At 38.2% G+C, this 12,921-nt stretch overlaps 2 protein-coding genes across 5 annotated transcripts in view; both read left to right on the forward strand.

Annotated features, from left to right (window-relative positions):
- Positions 1-192: 192 nt before the first annotated feature.
- Positions 193-2,516, forward strand: pfdn5 (prefoldin 5). The gene is made up of 6 exons (XM_056253686.1): positions 193-301; positions 752-854; positions 949-980; positions 1,123-1,197; positions 1,297-1,402; positions 2,190-2,516. The coding sequence occupies exons 1-6, from the start codon at positions 236-238 to the stop codon at positions 2,267-2,269; spliced, it is 462 nt and encodes a 153-aa protein (XP_056109661.1). The 5' UTR covers positions 193-235; the 3' UTR covers positions 2,270-2,516.
- Positions 2,517-3,172: 656 nt separating this feature from the next.
- The window catches only part of larp4ab (La ribonucleoprotein 4Ab), a 30,363-nt gene continuing 20,614 nt past the window's right edge, over positions 3,173-12,921 (forward strand). For 2 of the 4 annotated variants that reach the window (XM_056253887.1, XM_056253886.1), the window contains exons 1-4: positions 3,173-3,516; positions 10,439-10,580; positions 11,394-11,507; positions 11,605-11,695. In XM_056253887.1, coding sequence (XP_056109862.1) covers positions 3,412-3,516; positions 10,439-10,580; positions 11,394-11,507; positions 11,605-11,695 — 452 coding nt within the window. In that variant the 5' untranslated portion in view covers positions 3,173-3,411. Of the gene's footprint in view, positions 3,517-8,346; positions 8,575-10,438; positions 10,581-11,393; positions 11,508-11,604; positions 11,696-12,921 lie in introns of those variants that run through there. The other 2 variants (XM_056253888.1, XM_056253889.1) reach the window with 2 other exon arrangements.

The raw sequence follows: 12,921 nt of genomic DNA on the forward strand, positions 1-12,921 counted from the left end.
AAGTAAAAAAGTTGTTGCATTGTATGGTGTTACAAAATGAGATAAAAAAAAGCCATTAAGGAATATTTGTAAGCCTTACAAAATATTTAAATTATGTACTTTTTTGAATTATGCTTGTCTATTGATTTTTATTAAGAGTTAAAAAAAATGTATCGAAATGCAAAATCATTGCTAAAAGTCCTTCCAGTTGTTTCCGGTTGACCCGGAAGCTTTCCTCCCCTATTCAATTGTCAACATGGCGGTGAATCTGACTGAATTGTCTCTTCCACAATTAGAAGGCTTGAAAACTCAGCTTGATCAGGTAATTTGTGCTATAAATATAATTCTTTGATTTCAGATCCCTAAATTGCAGCTTACGATGGTATTTTTCTGCCAGTGGTTTACTGACATGCACGCAGCGGTTGTCATGCTGTCTGTGCGCGTGCTGCTGGTAGTGCTGTCTTTAATTCGCCATTAAACGGATACTTAAGGCAAAATTGAGTATTCTGTAATTATTTACCAACCTTCTTATTCTTTAAAGTCATTTTAGAGCATAAAAGGAGATGCAGAATGACAGCCTCGCTCACCATTCATTGGATAGAATGAAAGTGAAGGGTGTCAAAACATAAATTGACATTTTTATTTTTGTCTGCACTATTTCTTTTTAGAATTATTTTAACGAGTTAATGAGCAAAATGATTTTTTTTAACCTCTATTTTTAGGATATAGAGCCTAATGTTAACAAATGAAACGACAAACATTTGTTTTCTAGGAAACAGAGTTCCTTTCATCATCTATAGGCCAGTTAAAAGTCGTCCAAACTAAATATGTGGAAGCCAAAGACAGTCTGAATGTCCTTAACAAAAGCAATGAAGGTGAGTATTACGGCTAAACTTTATATGATGCTTCTTTACTATAAATAGTTATTCTGTTCACTGGCTTCTTTTTGCTATTACTTTTTTCTTTCAGGAAAAGAACTACTTGTCCCTCTCACCAGTTCTGTATCCTCCCAACAGCTGAGTGATAAATTAGTGCTGATTGATTTTTTTTGACCCTCAACAAAGTCACATGGGCAGTTTGGTGTTTATTAATTAATTTGTATCCACCTCAGATAAGTTGTTTCCCTTAACTACTGCATTGCAGATGTACGTGCCTGGGAAGCTTAATGACGTGAATCATGTCTTAGTGGATGTCGGAACAGGTTATTTCGTGGAGAAGGTGAGCCAGGATTTTGCTGATCTGTTTAATAATTTGTACTTTTAAGTAAATCAAAGTCTAAGTAAATCTCACTGCTTTTTTTTTTTTTTATCTTTTCAGAATGTAGAAGATGGCAAGGAGTTCTTTAAACGCAAAATTGACTTCCTTACAAAACAAATTGAGAAAATTCAGCCTGCCCTTCAAGAAAAACATGCTATGAAACAAGGTGATTTTTTTTTACACACACACACACACACACACACACACACACACACACACACACACACACACACACACACACACACACACACACACACACACACACACACACACACACACACACACACACACACACATATATATATATATATATATATATATATATATATAGTAGTCAACATTTAAAGTGGATCAAAACCTTTCATCAAAGTTTTACATGAATTTTGAACAATACCCGTTCTTGTCTTAGGACAACTTGGATGAACTTTTTTGATCCACTTCAAATGTTGACTACAGTATATATATTTATATATATATATAATATATTTACTATTTCCAAGTCAAGTTACTGCAAATCACATAGTTATCTAGAGAGAATACTGGTATTCTGGTAATTATAGTTTCAGAGCTGCCAACTCTCACGCATTGGCCGTGAGACACCCGCATTTGATTGGTTTCACACACTCACACGCCACACCCCCGATTTCTCACGCTGAAGTGTCAACCCGGTCGGTCAAATGCTCGTGATTGACTAGTTATTCCGCAAATTAGTTAAAATCTCCTGGAATCTAAAGCGAGCGAGAGACCTTGCGTGTGCAGCGAGCATCCTGTTGTCATGTAATAAGTAGGATAATGTACAGTCTTACAGTTTACCTTTATTACCTATAAACCCCTTCAGAATCATACAAGACCCCTGATCAACCTGTTGCATACTGTCAGGTTTTCTGATAATGATAGGAAAACCTGCACAAAATCATAAATGCATTAAATACGTTTCATCTGCCTCCTAACAGCTGTGGTGGAAGTCATGAATATGAAGCTTCAGCAACTGCACAGCCAACAGGCATCACAGTCTGGCACCACCAAAGCCTAAAACCGGTTACTAGAAGCATGGCAGAAAATCCAGGGGAGATCCTGAGCATTGACCTGTCAGACGGATCCATTCTGAACCCTTGAAACAGAGAACCACTGCTCTGATGTCAACATGTTCACATCTCCTTGGGGGAGAATGAAGTCCAGCACTTTGCCTGCATTAAACAACTAAAAAAAAAAAATTCTGTTCTGTTTTCATTCTCATGTTTAGTGAACAAATGAAGTGTTTGGCATGGTCTGTGGCTGTATTTGCAAACGCCTTCCAAGACTGGGATTAATGTCTTTGGAGGAGATTTACTTTGTTGCTAACACTTTGCATGGATTTTTTTTAATACAGCAAATATTTACTTCTGAAATAAATCGGCTAGTTCTTGCTTGGCTAAAAATGAATTTATTGAAATTTACAAACAAAACAATGGCTTGATTTGTTGTCCCATGCAGGCAGATGAGTTACTGGGCCATGTTACAGACAGCAGCAACTTTATGACTACTGTAACATATTGTGTACAATTTTCCACCCATGCTGAAACAAATAATAAAAATTGACACTTAAAACCTGACATGTATCTGCCTTTTTATGTCTGTCTGTCTATCGATCTATCTGTCTAATTACATGAAGGATTGACTTTAATTGTCATTAGTTTGAATGCGAAGGCTGCGGTAATTATCTGTGTATTATTCGCTGTGTCATGGTTCAGTTGCCCGGCTGCAGAGTTTCGCTGCGCGTCTGTCTCTGTCGTCGTTATGCGGCGAGAGCGCCTGCTGGTTGCTATGCGGCGCGCCGCGTGTTGAGCTCTGTTGCCAGGGAAGAGCAAGCGCGATGGAGGGGGTGGTCGCATTGTCTGTCGGGACGGTGGCGGTGTGTGAATTTTTGCCGTCTGCCAGGAACGCTCGCTGATCCCCATTAAGGCTCAGATTTAGGATATGAAGTACACCCATACTCTAGATAGATTCGCATGCGTTAGTGTAAGCGCAGCTCCCTTTCCCATCTTTGTTTAGTTTCTGTAACGGTAAGACAAACCGACCCTAACTAACGTTAGCTAACCTAGAGCAAGTGCTTGTTGCATTCAGCCGGTGAGAGGAGGCGCTTGATCGCGGATCGGGGTCGCGAGTGGCCGGCCGGTGCAGAGCCGAGGGCGGCCGATGACTTCGGAGAGTAGCAGCCAAGCACAACAGAAGGAGGTCGTCGAGCCAGGATCAGTCGCCCGAGATCAAGAGGAGAAAACCGGCGAGGAGCACGGCGGCATGGTGAGCTCAGGCCTGTGGTGCTGAATCTGCACAACCCACTTAACCTTCCGCGAAACACGACGTTACTGTGTGTTAACTTTTCGCTTAGTGTAGCACTTCCATATTTAGAACAAACGTGTTTAGACCACATGTGTTTTTTTTTTAACTGTTAAGCATCAGTACTTGCAATATGCTGACAAACTACCTGTGTTTTTGCGCGCTACCCAGATTGTCAGTTCGTTACGTTTTATCGATCCACTGAAATTGTTGAGCTTAATAACTGCTTAGTTTAGTATTAGCTGCGCCTGGCTAGCCGGCTTTAAGTCGGACACCGGTAAACGACATTACTAGACAACATAAACTAAATATATTGACGCCGATGCTTCGTCTGCGCATAAATGACACAGCACGTGTTCAGCGGAGCGCTCTAACGTTACTGTAAATGAGCAATGTTTGCATGACTCGAGGACGCGTGACTCAAGCTAAGGTTTATTATACGTTCCCTAATACAAGCGGGTTAACTCTTTTGGAAATGACCACCTGACAGCTTGCTTTAAGTTACAATTAAGTACTTTTCGAGATTTTTTTTTCTAGTTTGAGAATAATTCAAATCTAGTGTAATAATGCTGGGTACAATTGTCAAAAACAATTAATTTTAATAATTTATATGTAGTAAAATTATTTAAATAATTGAAACTGAATTATTCCAATTAAATGTATTAAATGGTTCTCATTTAACCAAGGTTGACGATATTCTAGTCTAAAAAATCAAGATGCATGACTGTTTTTCCACTTAGTTAAAAATCAAACAAATGCTACTAATGTACTTTAAACAGGGTTTAATTTCTAACTGTGACACCACTGTGATTACAGGTACATTATACATTTACCAGGCACATATTGCTGTTAGTGATTTGCCCGGATTCTTGTATCATGCCTGTGTGTGTTAGTTTTTTGTTGAACAGAGACTTGAGGTGCTTAGTCACTGCAATGAATGTTTTAACATGGTGAGGAAGGTCAACTTTAAAGGGGTCAATGTCATATGATCCTTTTTAATGTTTTCCTTTTCCTTTGGTGTGTAATGTATCTGTTTGTACATGCATACAATCTGCAAAGTTACTAAGCTCAGTTTCCCACAAAGGGATTTATTCTGTCACCTGCCTAAAATGCATCGACCAAAGTCCAGACTTATTACTTTCTCAAAAGTCTACGTCACATTGTGAAACATTTGCATAATTCCCGCCAAAGGCATACGCAAAGAGAGAAGACGGGGCTTCGGTGAATTGTAGTGTTGTCGTCATGTCGCTGAGACACGGTATGTTTGGAGTAGTGATGGGCGATACTGCAAATTTCTGTATCGATCCGATACCAAGTAAATACAGGGCCAGTATCGCCGATATCGATACCAATACCGATACTTTTTCATTTTAAAAGCATGCATTTGAACTTGTATGCACTTTCCTGTGTGTCATGATTTATGAGGTGAATGCATCATTAATATGCTAAATCTGAACACTTTTTCATGACTACTAGGCCTAAATATTTTGTGATTTGTGCTCTCAACTCCCCTTTAATAGTCAGTGACTTTTACAAAACTACCCTAATTATAGTACTAGCCTACTGTTCAAAAGTTTGGGGTCTGTAAGATTTATATTTCTCTTAGTAAAAACTGTAATATTACAATTTAACAATTTAACATAGGCTATCTGTTTTCTATGCCATAGTAAACTGTAATTTATTCATGTGATCAAAGCTGAATTTTCGGCATCATTACTCCAGTCATGATGATAATTCATTTTAATATGCTGATTTGCTGCTCAGGATACATTTCTTATTATTATCAATGTTGAAAACAGTTTCATATTTTGTTGGAAACCATGATACATTTTATGCAGAATTATTTGATGAACAAAGTTGAAAGAACAGCATTTATATGAAGTAGTTTTTTTTCAACAGTGTAAAACCCTTGACTGTCACTTTTGATCAATTTAATGCATCGATCCTTGTTGAATAAAAATATTAATTTCATAAAAAAGATCTTACTGACGTCAACATTTTAAACCGTTATGTACAGTTTTGGTTTGTTTATTGCGAAATAACTCCCGATTGTTTCTCTGTCATCTAAGCAAGGCTTCGTTCCCAAACGCGCTGGGCCTATGAGCTCAGCGAGGCACCAGCATCGAACGCTCTCTGTGATTGATTGGTTTCGTCTTGTATACAGATGACTAGGAGAAAAGGTTCTATCCTACACACCCGCTAACATTCGCTTATTTTTCCACTTAGAAGCTTATTTTACGCACTGAATTGCGTGCTAAATTAATAAAAAATTACTGGTAAAAAAAATACACATTTGGATCGATATTTTTATGTGAGGATCGATCCTTTTCGATACCACGTCAGTATCGAAGTATCGATACTTCAGGATCGATCCGCCCATCACTAGTTTGGAGGCGAAAGCAAAAACATAAACGGTTTTATACAAAGACTAATTAATTAGCACTGTGAAACGTTCTGCTCAAGTCGTGCTTGAATACTATGAATAGAGGAGCTGCAATAATGTACATTATGTGAAAATTTTGTTTTTTTAACAATAAAGCATGTTAACCTTATCTTTTAACCCAAATTGAACAAAATAATGAACACCAGGGATAGCGTTTAATGTTAATACTGTGGTGCTGAATGATTACCATATTCATGTACCATGGTATTAACATAGTATCTCAAAGAATATCATTGTACTACTATGTTTTTAATGACAGATATGGACTTGCACCAAAATGAAGCTCACATATTCATGTTTTGATTCCGGTTTCTGGCCTAGATTTGCCGTCTCTTCTGCTCTCTCTCTCTCTCTAAAATTATGCAGACATCAGTCTAACCTGTGAGAATCCTTTTAAAGGAGTGGTTCTCTATAATTTTGACTGCAAGGCCCCTAATTCTCCACAACAATATTTGAAGGTCCCATGACATTTCCAGTTATTTATGAGTTAATGGGTAAAGGATTAAGAAATAAGGATTTAAAAAAAAAAAATTTGTACTCAACATTTCTACCTCATAAAATATTTCAACTCGGCATAACACGAAAAATTTATATTCATAAAGAATGGCCATGGAGTTTTATTAATTTATGAATTTACATAACCTATTATTTTGAGGTTTGTAAAGACAGTTATTGTGGGGGTGAATTAAGGAATAATTGGCAACAGGCCATTCAATTATTAGAAAATAATGCACACCCGAGGTGGTAATGTGGCCACGACTTGAAGCAGAGTATTCAGCTTATATGGTGACCACACCTCCAAATATTGTTCAGTAGTAGCTAGCATTGGATGCTTGAGCCATTGATAGTAGACATTTATTAATGCAGTTGGTAGAGAGAGAGAGAGAGAGAGATTAAGCGTGTGTGAATTACCTGAGTCTGTGCGTCTTTCAAAAGTGTTTGGCAGCAGTGTCTCTACTAATAGAGAAACTGTAAGTTTATCTGCTTCAAGAACAGCGACGTTACCTTGCTAGTGAGAAATGTCATGTAGCTTTTAAGTTGTCAGACTATTTTACTGATAAAAACATGACAGAGCAGCGCTGACAACATGTTTCTGTGCGAGTGTGTGTCTGTACTGTGTGTGTTTGAGTGGGAGAGAGAGCGGGAGAAAGAGAGTCTGTGCTTTCCGTACATAATAAAAATTAACTTTGTGGGGGAAAAAACATGGAAATAATTTGTCATTTTATCCTATTGTTTACTATATTTATTTGTTTGGTCAGTGTCGTTGTGGGTTTTGGTACTTTTGCTGTTGTAGGCTGTAAGGACCTTTGAAATAACTGAAATCATTTGGTGAAGTGATAATGTGGTCAAGACCTGGAACTACTTTAGCTGGCCGTTTCCCTGAAAATACACTATATATTGCACTGCACACCTTAGAACGTTCGTCAACCAATAAGATTCAAACTTTCAACAGCCTAGTAGTAGGCCTATAAAATCAGAAATATCTTGGTTTTTAGTTGTTTAAGCTAATTTTAATGCCAGTTTTGTCTCATTTTAAGTAATTGTAATAATTTTGAGCCCCTTGTGGGTCCCAGCCCACTGGGAACCACTTTTTTTTTCTGTATGGATACAGGATAAAATTCGATTTATTTTGGCTTCTGACAAGCTAGTATAGATAAAGATGTCCGGAATTAGAGTTTCAGCAATAGAAATATAATTTGCAGGGAAATTTAAATAATAAATTAATAAACTAAGTATTGTACACGTTTAATATTGTTTTGAACAAAATGGCATACTTGATTGAATTTTGTGTCTGACTTGCCATCAAAACACATTTTTATTAGACAGTTCTGAAAGACTTTTTATAGGGCTCTCACATTTTTTTCCAAGTCTCGGTTTTCTGCAGTTTCTTTGAACAGTGGGTAAATGCAGTGAGATCCACCCACCAGATTGTCCATTGTCTGAATTAGGCGCTCCTAGTACTATTCGATGCCTCGTGACATTACGATATTAGACACTGTTATATTATATTATAGTAATACACACATTTGATCATTAAAAGCCATTTTATTGCTTCCAAATGTAGTGTTATTTGTAAATTGTTCATATTTGACTACATTCATTCATTATTTTTTGGTCAAACCTGTACAGCATTTGTCTCAGCTGTCGCCACGTGCTCGGCAGTGATCTTGATGGCAGAGGTTACAGTTCCGGTAACTTGAACATACATTTGACAGACGAAAGCCCACTCCAATCACAGGGAGATTCCATATGACGTATTTCACCATGCACCAATCCCGTAATGGTGGGCGGGAGATTTTCAAAATGTGCTTCTGCATGTGATCACAAAGGAGGCGAAGGAAAGACGAGTGCACGGCCAATCAGACTCGTCTAGCGCCGTGCCAATGCTTACGCAGAGCTAAGGGGATTGATGCAGATAGTGGCCGCGAAACTCTTTGGCAGTGAACTTGCACTTTTGCTTTAAACGGAAATAAGTGGAATACGCTGCTGCGTTATTGTAAGCTAAATTAATTCGCCTACAAGGTATCTAGCGAGGGATAACGTTGTCGGGGGAGAAGACCATGCTGTTGTTTGTGGAGGTGAGTTAAAGAGGTCATTTTGGCGACCGCGAAGGTTTTTCACAGCTGCGGCATGGTTTCAGCTCGATGGCGCCTGCCATGAGTTCAACAAGAAGACATTTTTTGTGGTTTTGTAGTGCTGCTACAGTTATTATTGTTTGTTCCTGGTTTTACATCGATTAGTTAGCGATAAGCAATGTTAGTTGAGCTAACGTTACTATGTAATACCTTGTTTATGTGGATGCGAACTGATCGTCGGTTGCGAAAGATCCACGTGCGTGCAACAAATGCTAGCTATTTAGCCAGCCTCTTTTATTAGCGTAAGGTGCGTAACTTTTATTGGTAAAATTCACAACTAGTAATGACACATCAAAAACTGAAGGTATCCACGAATCGCATTGACTTTTAATTTAACCTCTCGTTCAAAAATAACTTTAGCCCGTTCAAATCCAATAAAGCACTAACGTTAGTCAGGTTAACCAGGCTGCGTTACAGATGCAGGTTTGTAAGTTAGCTCTTTGCCCTGAACTCTCGCTCTGGTTTATCGGAGTGGCTAATCAGATTAAACGGGTGAAAGGCCAACTATTTAAAACCTATCTGTGTGTATGGAGTGTCGCGTCGGGTAAGTAATATATCTTGTGGATGATCATGTTCAACCCTGATCGGGCGCAGTAACGTTATAGAGAAGTTGGAGGGAGAAGTTGTGCACAGTTGTGGTTTTCAAACTCGCGGAGTGTGTTAATAGTTGGGGCCCTTGCCTGTCCTGTGGTGTTTGTTTTCCTTCGGCGTGCTCTTCAGACGTCCTTCATCAAATAATACACAATTTCATTTGAGAGAGCAGTTATATTCTATATAGTTCAAAATTGAGACTTTACAGCAAAGTTTGAAGCAGCGTTGTAATTTGTTCCTCGGCGTGTCATGTGAAACTTTGATAGCGTCGTATCTGTTAACCCTTAAAAGACCCAAGCACTGACATTGCATTTTCATTTCTCCCTATTGAAAGTGATATTAAAAATCGTTATTTTAATCATATTTTGTATGTTTAGGGGAACTTTGCAAAATTGCAATGCTGTGATTTCAGGGCTGAAAAGTTCACCCCTGTTATAATGATGTATGCAATTACTTTCTTGAAGTCTTCAAAGGGTGTGTGTGTGTCAGATCAAACCGCTTACACAGTTTATAGTTTCAAGATCTGGGATATCTCTTCATCTCACTGACCAGTGACCACCTGAATGCCTACAGTGAAGTTGCTTTGGCCTTTGAATTAAAGCCTTTCCATAAAGCAAGAATGCAAAAGATTCACTGTTAAGTTACATTTAAGCTGTCAAAAAAGCATTTAGAATGTGTTATCTCTAGAGTAGACCACTGAATGGTCTCCATTATCCAAATAATGCAAATTGACCTTTGTAGCCCACTTTTTTTTTGTGCTTAGAAAATGTCTATTTTTTGCAAGTTGATATTGTATTTAGTCTTTTCTTTATCACTTAAGAAGCTGGGAATTGAGATATGCAGTCAAGTACTAGTACACTTACCAGTTCTAATGCTTATTTTTGGCAGAAGTCCTTGATGCCTTAAATGTTGCTTTGAAATTAATTGAATTCATTTTCCAGGATTGTTTCCTGCTCTTTTTTTGTGTGGTCTCACTACATGTTCTGCCAGTTCATTCAACAGTTACTCCACATTAACTTTGATTAGGTTGTGCCATGATAGATGGCTGTCAGTTTTAGGCTATGATAATGTGTAGTTAAATGACCAGTAATGTTGTAGTTCAGTCTCAATTCTGTTTACTGAATCTACAGTTGGAAATTGTTGACCGATTTCTTCTGGTTTTATTCTACTGTGATCTGAAAATTGGATTTATTTATTTTTTAACCTTGTCTTCAAGGTGACCACCAAGGGGGCCGGTCTGAATCCCAATGCTAAAGTGTGGCAGGAAGTGTCTGCACCAACCACCCAGGCTCCGGAGGCAGCCACAGAGACGTGCCATTGGCCACAAGGAGAAACTGTCTCTACTGAGGAGTCAGAGGGTACGTATATTGATTGGCAGTTGTTTAGTGCTGCAAGTAATTTGTAAAAATGCACTTCATGCTATCTTCTCAAATTTTTCACCTGGAAATGAAAATTGTCAACCCCTATTCTTTGTTTTATGTAGGAAACAAAAGGATTTTTATTTCTACATGTCTCATTAAGTTAATATAATTATAACATGTAACATGTTTACTTGGTTTCTTTGCTTAATGACATGCAGGTAAATAAAATATTGTATCTTTTGTAAGTTTTATTTTGATTTGTGTTTATTAGAAAATTATTTATCTTATTTTTTTATGATTTAATTGACTTTTCATAAACTCATGGACACCCTAAAGTTCCCTCTCAAACCTCCAGGGATTTGGGAAGCCCTGCTTTATGAGCATGTTGTTGTGGTTTTTCTCGTTACACGACATGGCTAGATTCTTGCCAGGTGTTGTTTTGAGACGAATGGAATTATTCTGCGGGGGATTCATATGCGATAGCAACTAAGATCATTTCAGACATGTTAAATTTTCCTAAAACCCAGTGATGATCTGTATCGCGCTTGGAAGGACCCAGAACTATTCTCACTGTAGAGATCTTTCAACCTAATTTCTCCTCTTACTCCCTCCCTCCATTCTGTTCTTTCTCATTTCTTTCTCTAATTCTCAAACTAAATTTCTTGCTCTTTCTCGCAGTGGATTGGGTCTGCCCTGATGACTGTGAGATTATGAGATCTGAGGGTTGCATGATCTATTGCTGTTCTTGCATGGTAACTGAATGGAAAGGTTTCAAATTTATTTACTACTCCTCTCATTCCTCTTCTGAAGGTTTCAAGGAGTATGTTGTTGGCTATGGTGACTCTGAGTCAGCCCCTCCTATGGAGAGCAGCATGTTGAATGGCATTGAGTCAGCAGAACTGGCTTACCCACTCTACGAACCAGGTCTGCCACAAACACCCACTGTCACACTTTAATTCCATCCGTGATGCTTAATGGCTGATTGTCATTGTGGACGGTATGTTTTTGTTTTGTTGCTCAGTGGAGGGTGAGACCGTCGAGGAGCAGCCTCCACTGTCCGAAGAGAGTCTAAAGGAGTCGTTGAAGAAGCAGCTAGAATTTTGCTTCTCAAGGTAACACCCACTCTATGCCCAGACATGCTTATACCTGCTCTTCCATATTACATCATTTTTAAAATATTTTTATACTGAAGACCTTCAGGGATGAATGAAAAATTCATAATCACCTGAACAATAAAGCAATGCTTATTCTACTCTTGCTTGAAAAAAGTTCTCATTCAATAATTAAATGCGATGTCGTAATGGATCTATGCCATTGGAAGTGATTTCATGGACAATCTGATTGAAGCCCTTTTATTCAGCAGTATTGTAATTGTTGGTTGTCAAGTACAGTTGTAATCTCTTTATAATTTAATTCGATATGTAAAGAATACATCATCAGACCTGCCAACATGTATGCATTTTGCGTAGCGGGCACGCATTTTGACCAAAGTACGCTGGTACGATTTGTCACTCTAAACTACGCAAAAACCTGAGGACGCCTCTTTGCACGCGCAGTCCAAGAGTTCGATCTATCATAGCGCTGGGTTCATTCCCCAAATTGCAAGCGGAGATGATTGACAGATGCGTAAGTCCTATAATTAAAAAGAGACTGAAAATCGACACCAATGAAGAATCCCGCTCGATCCACTGTCCACTCGCACGCGCCCGCCGTCTGACTGATTTAAGGAGGACAGTCGGCCTACAGTAGTCACGGTACTTCTGACTGCTGAAGGTAAACGGGCTGGGGTGGAAGTGGAAAGTTGAAATATTGTATTTGAGTTAATTTAAAATGGATTGGTTATCACACGGGATGGGAGTGATCCCATGGATTATTTAAAAAATACTCCGTAATTCATTCATGGTAACTCAGATAAGAGGAAGACATTCAGCCATGCAAATTATAAAATGCTCAAGTAATGTTGAACAATAAATCTAAATAAAATTGAAACTATGTCTTAGTGATTATGAAAGTGCTGTGATTTGTGGATGACTGATAACGTTAAGCGCGAATCTGGAGAAACGGTCGTTTATTTTTTCATTCTCAGTGTTGAGAAACGTAGCCTGCATGTGTTACGTTATTATTTTAATAACTAAAGTACCAAATTGTTACATTTATTTTGTATGAAAACTAGCGAGTTAGTTGGCGTACTTATGGATTAAAAATGACCGTTGTATGATATCATGTATCAGTGCTGCGTGAGCTCTCTCACAAACACAGACTCGCGCACACAGAGAGAGAAGATATTTATAAAATAAAAATTGACAGGCAAAGTTCTTGCTTTTTTTTTTTATGTCAA

Source organism: Rhinichthys klamathensis, unplaced genomic scaffold (genome assembly GCF_029890125.1).
Source record: "Rhinichthys klamathensis goyatoka isolate OS25496 unplaced genomic scaffold, OSU_Roscu_1.1 h1tg000109l_1, whole genome shotgun sequence".
Classification (NCBI taxonomy): domain Eukaryota; kingdom Metazoa; phylum Chordata; class Actinopteri; order Cypriniformes; family Leuciscidae; genus Rhinichthys; species Rhinichthys klamathensis.

Coding starts and splice junctions, on each gene's coding strand:
- pfdn5 (XM_056253686.1), top strand. CDS start 236: ATGGCGGTGAATCTGACTGAATTGTCTCTTCCACAATTAGAAGGCTTG. Junction 981..1,122: donor TTGTCCCTCTCACCAGTTCT/GTATCCTCCCAA, acceptor ACTGCATTGCAG/ATGTACGTGCCTGGGAAGCT. Junction 1,403..2,189: donor AAAACATGCTATGAAACAAG/GTGATTTTTTTT, acceptor GCCTCCTAACAG/CTGTGGTGGAAGTCATGAAT.